General features: G+C 42.7%; 1 protein-coding gene across 1 annotated transcript in view; it reads left to right on the top strand.

Annotated features, from left to right (window-relative positions):
• Positions 1-9,855, top strand: part of DOCK10 (dedicator of cytokinesis 10) — a 200,867-nt gene that overhangs the window by 174,817 nt on the left and 16,195 nt on the right. The window contains exons 46-50 of the mRNA XM_045294740.1: positions 81-138; positions 458-556; positions 3,076-3,182; positions 4,663-4,785; positions 4,953-5,066. Coding sequence (XP_045150675.1) covers positions 81-138; positions 458-556; positions 3,076-3,182; positions 4,663-4,785; positions 4,953-5,066 — 501 coding nt within the window. The remainder of the gene's footprint in view (positions 1-80; positions 139-457; positions 557-3,075; positions 3,183-4,662; positions 4,786-4,952; positions 5,067-9,855) is intronic.

Below are 9,855 nucleotides of genomic sequence, written 5' to 3'. Positions count from 1 at the left end.
AAGATTACTTATATTTCAATAAATACTAGAACGTATCATATGCCTTCTCCTTAATGTTTTTGTTTTCTGTCGCATTTCAGGCCGCCATGTGTTACATCCACATAGCTGCCCTCATTGCAGAATACCTGAAACGAAAAGGTAAGCTGACCACCTGGGGAGGAAAAGTCTAGAAATGAACGTTGTGAAACGTCATTGACTAATTTGGGGTCGTACTCATCTCCGTGAATGTCCGATGAAGCCATATTGACTTTGCTAGCTGTTTCTAATGATGCTGTCATTTTAAAGCTTAACTCCATGATGCCATGATCATCTGTATATTTGATGACCAGAAAGACCAGCTGGATGATCCTCATTGTAGTTCAAATTTAACCCGTGGTGGTTAATGACTTACAGTTTAATAAGCTTCTTTTAACACCCACGTGTAGCTGTGTTCTAACTTCATCTTGCACTACCTTAGGTTACTGGACAATGGAAAAGATTTGCACACCACCCCTGCTTCTGGAGGATGCCCACCCCTGTGATAGCAACCCATTACTAACAACTCCTGATGGAGGAAGTGAGTGGTCTAACCATGCTCATTCGCCCTCAGAAGAAATCACGTTGCTGCTTAACTTTTTCTCATTTCTTTTCTTCAGAAAAAAGTATATATACTCGTGTATAAGCCGAGTTTTTCAGCACATCTTTTGTGCAGTTTTTGTGGTAAAATTAGGTGCCTCCGCTGATATTCGGATCGGCTTATACTTGAGTATATACGGTATGCCATGAATATTTTTTTTAAAACATGGTAATTTATAACAAGTTGAATATGGGGCAATCTATTAATTAATGAATCAGTTATTTGTCCATTTTTGCTTGGTTTTACACACCAGCAAGTTGCACTAATGAGTGTAAAGGGAAACCCACTCAAGCCTGGCCTTTCAGGACCAAAGCCACTGAGGACTCATGGCTGGCACCGAGAAGAGGAGCTCCAGGGCCCCGCACCAGGGAACCTTTTTAAGTGTCTTCATACAAACAAAACTGATGGCAAACCATGATTTACTGTGTAAAAGCGTTACGCTCCTACCTACCACTCAGAAATGCCACCCAAAATTAGTAAATTCCAGGCTCTTGGAGGAAGTATCACTGCCTATCTTCATGCCACTTTCCCCTGGGGATTTTAATCTGAAATTGGTAAGATCTTTCGATCATAGGAGGAACCCATTTTAACCATCAAATGTAATAAAACCACTCACTGAACCTGAGGGATACAAAAATGAAATCCTAGACATAGGGCCTGTGTAGGATCATATAAGGTTGTTTTTTTTTAAGTTTGGGGACAAATTCCTTTTGTTTTCATTCCATTTTTGACAAACCTTTTGAAGCCCCGTCATATAAACAACATGTTACTTTTTTTGTCAATCATGAACATAAACTTAATAACTGTAGTTTTCCTTTGTTTAAAAACATGGCAGTATGGTTAGTATATTTGATCTCCATTCTCTTACAAAAATATATTCCAATCCAAAGTTTTGATGAACTACAGAGTATTTGATACCACTATTTTAACTTTTAAGATGCAATGGAAAACTTATTGTAGCACATAAATTAACCCTTAGATGCTAAAAAATAACAAAACTAAACAAGATCTAAATGGATTGAATGATAATATTTTGAAAACCTAATTAAACGAATCTTTTAAACAACTGTGTATTTTTCAAATGAGACAGTTGAATCAAATGACCTGAAACAAATCATGAGACAATGAGGTCGCTTGTGTGTGAAGACCTGGGAGTATGGCTCTTGTCCACACGAAAATCAAGATCTCTTAATCACTTCCAAACTTTCTACTTAGTTACACAGACATAAAGTTCACCGATACTGTAACTTCTAGGAGTCAAAAACTTCATCTTTCCCCTGTGGAACAGCAGGTGGGTTCAAACCACTCACACTGTGGTTAGCAGTCCAACAATTAACCTACTGTCCTGCCAGGGCCCTATTCTCACTCATAGAGGCCCTGTCCACAGTTGCAAAGACGAAGTTGTATTGGAGCAGACAGTCTCGTCTTTCTCCTGAAGACGCTACTTGTTTTAAACTGAAAACCTAGAGGTTAGTCGTCCAGTGTCTAACCCACAGCCCCCCGCCCCCTGAACTCCTACATAAGCTGATGATTTAAGATGGAAATATCCCACAAAAGTCACACCAGTTATTTTTTAAAGGCTTGCTATATGGCAAGTACTACACTAAGTATCAGCAATACTGCCATTAGAGGTCAGTGGCAATTCCATGAGTCCGGTGTGCTCATTTACCTCCTTTCTACAGTGGGGAGGAAGACAGACACCCAGGGAAGTAAACAAACCAATAGAGATTAAACCATTCTGGAACCAGGTCTGAAGGGCCCTATCTCTGATCCAAAGTACTCACTCTCCAAGTTATTCAAATGTGATCTCGTCTCAAGGGTCCATTACCCATTATTTTACTTGTCTTCATAAGTGCTTTCCTGTTTCTGTGGAACCAGGTCATAGATGGCCAAGATGCAGAGAAAATTTGAGATGTTGCCTAAATTAGGCTAAAGAGTAAAAATTCATGACTGTAGAGTACTTTCTATAAAGTACACTGATTGTACTAGCTGTTTTCTAAAATATGAAGGGGCTTTAAAGTGTTTGTAGGAAAATGCCATTTTTAATGTATCTTTTAATTCCATTTCCATAAACTGCTTGAGCCTCCCTTGGATTATTGCTTTGAACCTTCTCAATTGTCCTTGGAGGTGAGAGATTGACTCCAGTTCAACAAAGGAGGAAAACAGGCCCCGGGAAATTCATGTAGTATGTTGGCAGGAAGTCCAGCTGCTAATCTCATGCTTCGTTAATACTCCCATCCACATCCTCATAGGAAATGTGCCACTTAAAATGATTCAAAAATTATCAAAAGGGAAAGATCGGTTACATTTTAAAGCATATCTTCAGTCTCAGTCTCACCATCTCATTGTTCATGTGAGTTTTATAACACTACCTCTTGTAACATCCTGAGGAAAGGGCTTATCTACCCAAGAAAAAGTTAGGTCCGGTCATAATTACATCATGTGTTTGATTCTGCCAGGTATGTTCTCCATGGGCTGGCCAGCTTTTCTAAGCATTACCCCAAATATAAAAGAAGAGGGTGCGATGAAAGAAGATTCTGGAATGCAGGATACACCATACAATGAGGTTAGACTCACGTTTAACTAGCAAGCACTACTTTTGCGTTATATTGTGACATTAAGCTAAAGGGGGGAAATGGAACAAAGATCTAAAACTGACCCGGAGGTCATAAAAAGATAGTCGGCAGTGTGACTTCATCAGGCAACATTTGTACACTACGAAATAGTGCCCGGTCCTGCCCGGCCCTGCGCAGTGCCCTCACCTGGTGATGTGGTTCCGCCCATTGTTGCAGCCATGCTAGCCTTTCCAGAATGTCCCTCCCAGGGAGCAGTTTCTCCTAATCACATGTCCAAAGCATGTGAGATGAAGTCTCTCTTTTAAGGAGCAGTCTAGCTGTACTTCTTCCAGGACGTAGTTCTTATTGCTGTTGTTGTTTTGGCCGTCCATGTGATGTTCAGTATTTTTCACCAGCACCATAATTCAGATGCATCAGTTCACCTGCAAGCTTCCTTACACATTGTCACAGGAACATGAGGCAATTAAACATATCACACCTTGGTGCTCAAAATGACACCTCAGCCCTGCAACACTTTACGGAGGTGCCCTCCAGCATATTTTTCCAGTGCAATGTGTTCTTTATTTCTTGACTGCTACACCCATGAGCATTGATTGAGAATCCATCATAGATGGATTGTAGCGATTGTAGAGGTCCTTGAATGGCATGTTGAGGTTGTGGACAATAGGTCATTGACATTGGAGTTTCCCCAAAGTTTTAGGTGGGTGGAGAGCTCATTCTCAGTCGTATGGTTTTCAAAGACAGATTAACCAAACGGCACCACCTAAAGCCAATTAGAGAGGGAAAACAAAGGAGCACACTACGCTAGGGAGACAGGGATGCCTGTCTTGCAAAGTAAAGGAACTAAGGCCTGGTTTAGGCCAGTGACAGCGGTAATGGAAAGGACTAAACAGATCTGTAAACCCTTGAGAGATTTAAAGTAGCAAGTTTGGAACCTATTCTGAATTTGATCCCAACTCTAGTGACCCTGTAGGACAGAGAAGAACTTCCTCATATGTTTTCCAAGGCTGTAATCTTTAGAGAGGCTGTGGAAGGGATGGTGGGTTTGAACCACTAACCTTGCAGTTAGCCATCAACTACTTAACCACTATACCAACAAGGCTCCCAGCAAGTTCGGGAGCCTGATTAAATGACAATACTGAGGGGAAAGAGGAGAATCCAAGACCCTCTGCTGGGTAGATGCCAATAACCAAATAGAAATCCTGCCCCTTCTCAAAAACAGACAAATAAAAACTGTCAATTGGATTTTGACTTAGGGCAACAATAGGCTTTTCTTCTAAGGCACATCTGGTTGGATTCAAACCAGCAACCCTTCAGTTACTACTCAAGTGTTAAACTGTTTATACCACTCTGGGTCTCCCTATGGATATGGAGATAGAGAGGGAATACAGAAATCCCACTAGGAGACTCTGTGACAGTGTGAGCCGCAGGATTCACCCTGTCAAATCTCCCTTTGATTTCGAACTGCAGAAGATCCTGGTGGAACAGCTGTACATGTGTGTGGAGTTCCTCTGGAAGTCTGAGCGATATGAACTCATCGCTGATGTCAACAAACCCATCATCGCCGTCTTTGAGAAGCAGAGAGACTTCAAGGTATGGTTCCTGCACCTGCACACACGGAGAAGAGAGTCAAGCTATCCTAACCCTGAATTCGTGGATTAGTTGTGCGATTTTCTAAACCGCATTTAAAAACCGTTTTTCGTGTTGCCCTGTCTTAATGTCAGACTCACCTATACAAACGCTTTCGATTTTGGTTTCAGAAATTATCAGACCTCTACTATGACATTCATCGGTCATACCTAAAAGTTGCCGAGGTGGTGAACTCAGAGAAGCGACTGTTTGGTCGCTATTATCGTGTGGCATTTTACGGGCAGGTAAGCGCAGTCGAGGCAATGGGGTCTCTCAATGCTTTTGAGCAGTTGGTTGTCCATTGTGTGCCAACGGACCAGAGTGTGCCAGGGGTGTTTTGCTGCATCTGAATACGTCAGCGCTTCTCGGTGTGTGTCTGCATGTCTGCCCCAGGAATGTACTCGACGGGAAAACAAATGGGCAGAGAGATCCCTGGGCCTTATAGCACAGGTAGGGCTGACGGGAATGAATCCTGCTGCTTTCAGACTAGTTTTTAATGAGATGTTTACTTTTTCCTTCCTTTGGTCTTGATGGTTCCAGGCTGTGGTAAGTGCATGCTCTCCTCCTCTCGCTTCTCACCTGCATGTGTCTAATCACCCTCACCCATCCCTCCATACCATAACATTGCTGTGTGCAAATCAACACTTGGTTCCAGTCGAGAATCCTGCTGCCGTTCATGTGGACACCAGTCTGCATTTCTTGAGCTAAACCAGGTGTCTTCCATTTGTTGGAATGACACAAACATATCTTTTTCTTCTCATATCTATTCCCTTCCTACACAAAGGTAGCCTGAGAGCTGGCGCACAGCAGAGGTCAATGGCGGCTGTGCCGTATTTGAACTACCGACATTGCAGGCCCGGGATTGGCCATTGGCTGCTCGTTTTCAGCATCTCTATCTGTAGCTTATGAAGACCATGATGGTCATAATGTCAGCCATTACAGCAGTGGCGGTGGAGAAACACCTTTCCTAGACATCTGAGAGACCTCCACCCTTGGCCACAGGTGGTCCTTGGAGCGGGAGGGTTCTCAGAGGTAGTGAGCACTGAGTGTTCGCAAAGGCCATGGAAATAGTCAAAGGGCAAGACCCAACACAAAAGATAAGCCATGGAGGAAATCCTTACCCAGTGGACCAGGTGAAGTCTCAAGAAAGATGGCTGGAAATGAAGGAATGATTTCAGAGAACAAACCAAGGCAGCAAGATGCTACCAGGATATAGGGCTTTGACACTAAGACGTTTCTTTGCATCACTTTGAACCATATAAATTTGCCTATAACCATCCTGTTTTGTGTTTTTCTTTTTAACCTACAAAAGTGGCACATTCATATGGTTCCACATAGCTGTCCTTCATGAGGCTAAAAAGCTCTTTCAAGATTTGCACATTGCCTGCCTGGATTCAGCTCTCCTTTTCTATCCTATATATAGATAGTAATTCTTCTTAAACCCTTTCTGCTTCCATACCATTCCCTTCTTCTGTTTTACCATCATTTATAAATCTGGGTTCGTCGGTCCTTCACTTACCTACTAAAAGAAGACTTTAAAAAATCCCTGTACTAAAGTGATGGAGGGCGGCAGTGGGACAACGTCAGAGAGAGCTACTTTCAAATGGCTCTTGTTCTTTTGCCAGATGCCTCAGTACACTATGCTGATTGTCTACTTTAATGGGAGTTTTGTCCGTGTTGGCTTTTGTTTTAGTTTTTGCTGTCGTTTTTGTTTTTGATGCTGCTGGTATTTCAATAGTAATTTAATTTTTTAAAAGAGGAAGAAAAGCTTTCACGGCAAAGTCTTTTGATAAATCTGCAGCCCAGAGAACAGGCCAAACAGGCACAGCGCTCTGTAAGTTAGAACCCCACCTGCTTCTAAACAGTGGAAGTAATGCAGGTCCTCCTGATAACCAGCAAATCAGAGCTTCAGTCATCATTGTCCAAGTACTATCTAAATACCTTTTCCAAGAGGGCAAATGGAGTATTCTGTAGGAGCAGGCAGCACATGTCGCTTCACACCTGATGATAAATCAATACTGTGAGAGCTTAGCCACGCTCAGGACCCCTACAGAATAAAGGGTCTGGTGGACTCAGGTCAGATCTTGGCTACTTGGCTAGCATAATCCCCAGGCATGGGGATTTTCCCGGTAGTTGTTTAGGTCCACGGACAGTGCACTGTGACTACGATCAACGTGGTCAGCAGTTCGAAACCACTTGCAGCTGTGCAGGAGAAAGACTTGGCTTTCTAGCTCCATAAACAGTTACAGTCTCATAAACCCGCGGGGGGTCACTATGAGTCAGTATTGACTCAACGGCAGAGAGGGAAACATCTAAATGAATGCCTTGCCATCACACTACAAAGCTGATGGGAATATAAACTACACCGGGCTCTTCCTCCACAGAGGCCTTTGGACAAATAGTTTAGCATTCCATGAGTCCTGTGGTTTTTATTTTTTTACACAGAGTTGATGAAAGGATTTACCACTAATTGTGTCTGAGATGAGCAGATACTGGTAAAGACTGTTTCCATCGCAAGAATCTTAAAACTGCCAGCCCTGGAGGGCGTGGGATCTCTAACACAGCAGCTGGCGTCCTTGGCTTGGAAGAGTTCACACACAGCTGATTATCTAAAGCATCCTCCAAAGTGCCCCTGAATACTCGTTTCCAGAGTAATTATCCGACAGTCCCAATCAAACATGAACTGTCATCAATGAAATCTGTAGGCAGTGGGATTTAGCATGCAGGCTTCCAAAGTGTGGATCCCCTAGGATTAATTCACTGAAAGGCATGGGAGAATATGATCCTATTCATCAAAGGACAGATCCATGTTTCCCTGTCGTGCCTGCTGGCGAGTAAACGCATCTCATTATCTTGTTAGAGAAGCGATGGCAGGGAGGAGCTGGGGTGGAAGAGAAGGACAGATGTGTGCTTCGATTTGAAAATGACCATCACCATTCTGAAATGCAGTGGACACTTCTAGTGGTCCTCCTCTCTTAACGCCACTGAGTAGATTTAAATATACATATTTTGAAGCATTGTAATTGAGCTTACATTTATACTCATCAAATTTCTACACACCTTTATGGCTTCTCTTGTCTTAGCATCTAGCCTGTTGTTAACAATATCTGCCATTTCTTTCTTTTTTTCACATTGGAATCCTATTTGAAGGGATTTATGGGCTTATGGATTTGAGGTCAAATATAAACGCAGGCCCATTTACATTTGACTCCTCTCTGTTACCATGGGGCATTACAAGATTCTGAAATACCTGCTAGAACATCTTAGTAGGCGAGTCAGTGATTTGGATTGCCTGTGTATCGAAGTACATTTTTACCCTAGTTTATTGCCTTGAAATGTCATAGTCCATTTATTTTGACTCACTCTATCCAACCATAGTGGATGTGCTGCTTCTTGAACACAGCCCAGGAAGCCCAGAGTCGTCTAGTCTGTTCTAACTCCCAGCGACCCCACAGAACAGAACAGAACTGCTCCTTAAGGTTTCCAAGGCAGTAAAGCATTTTATCTTTCTCCTGCAGAGTGGCTCATGCATTCAAACCACTAACCCTTGGGTTCGCAACCCAGTGCTCATCCCACTGACCCACCAAAAGAGGGTAGTGATTGCACTGGGAAATGGGATTAAAGATTCAAACTAGCCAGGAACTGGATAGGTCACCTTTCCCACAATCTTGAAATGCAGTGTATGCATAACATTAGGGTAGAAGTAAAAGAAAACCTGCCTCTGGATCCCATCATCTCATGTCCCTGTTTATCAATCATTTTGTCCAATGACAAAGCAGAAACGGAAGCCTGCCTTAAGATCCTGTCCTGTAGTTTAATTGCCTTGACTTTGATCATTTCCCAAGACAGATTGGAAGCACTGCCGTACACATGATGGGAAGTGCAGTTGGATATGTAGTCTGGCTCCCAAAGAACTCTACACAGATCTCAACAGAGCAGATTAAATTCTCCATTATGCGCTATCAGTTCCTTCTTCTTATAGTATGAAATGCTCTCGATGAACATGTCTGTTCCTGAAAAAAATTAAAAGAGAAAGTTCTAATCACTGTTTCTTTATCATGAGAGCGTCAACCAAAATTTTTAAATGAGCATCAGTAGAACCTTTTTATAATCAGGAAAATTGTAGTTTCATATGAGAGAAACTAAAGATTTTTATTCCTTTAGCACTCTGAGCTCAGGTTATTTCCCTGATACGCCAGTAAGTTGGTTTTAGTCACTAACTGCTGATCTTGAGTCAGTCAAAATAGCTACTGAAATTGCAGAATAACAGGAAGCCAAGTGGACATGGGGTCGGGCCAACCACCCTTACAGTGTGGACCAGCGTTGGACACTGTTTTCAGGATCCCGTGCCACTTATTAGGAGTGTGGGGTCAGGGTGCTCATAATCAGGTGTGCCTGTTCTTAGCTAGTTCTCTAAGAAAGTGTTTACTTCCATTTTTAAGGAAAGCAACTCCATTAAAGGCATTGGAATCCTTTGCAGTTACATCTGCTACAGAGTAGCTTCTGAAAAAATGTCCCCACCAAGAATGATTTCATTCATCTGCTTATTAAATCAGGCACTGTGCTAACCATGTGGCAAGCGAGGGGAAACAAGACACCTACCTCGCCTGCCCGCAGAAAGCCCCAAGTCAATCAGAGAGACACACAAAGAAAGAAGCACCTTCCCGACAACAGGGATGGAGAGGGCACCTGTTTCAAGATGTTCACTGGTTCTTGGAACATCCAGCTAGAATCTGCTTCTGACACACCAAGTATCTGGTGGTTTTCAGGTGGCCTGGAGTCGGCTCTAGCTCGTGGTGACCGTATGCAGCAGAGGACCAAACACTGGCTGGCCCTGGCCCATGCTCACACTTGTTCTTGTGTGTGAGCCCAGAGATGCAGAGGGCGAGTGAGGAGCAGTCAGATGTGGTTAGTGAGGACCATATGTGCATAGGTGAAATCGATCTTTGAAATGCATAGAAAGCATTTTTATAAGTATCTATAAAGGCAAACTGTCAAAAAATGATTAAAATTTACAGATGTAAATCTGTACAG

This window comes from Echinops telfairi, unplaced genomic scaffold (assembly GCF_000313985.2).
Source record: "Echinops telfairi isolate 266 unplaced genomic scaffold, ASM31398v2 ScPeMD7_3;HRSCAF=10, whole genome shotgun sequence".
Lineage (NCBI taxonomy): Eukaryota > Metazoa > Chordata > Mammalia > Afrosoricida > Tenrecidae > Echinops > Echinops telfairi.
This window is presented reverse-complemented; position numbering and strand designations above follow the sequence as displayed.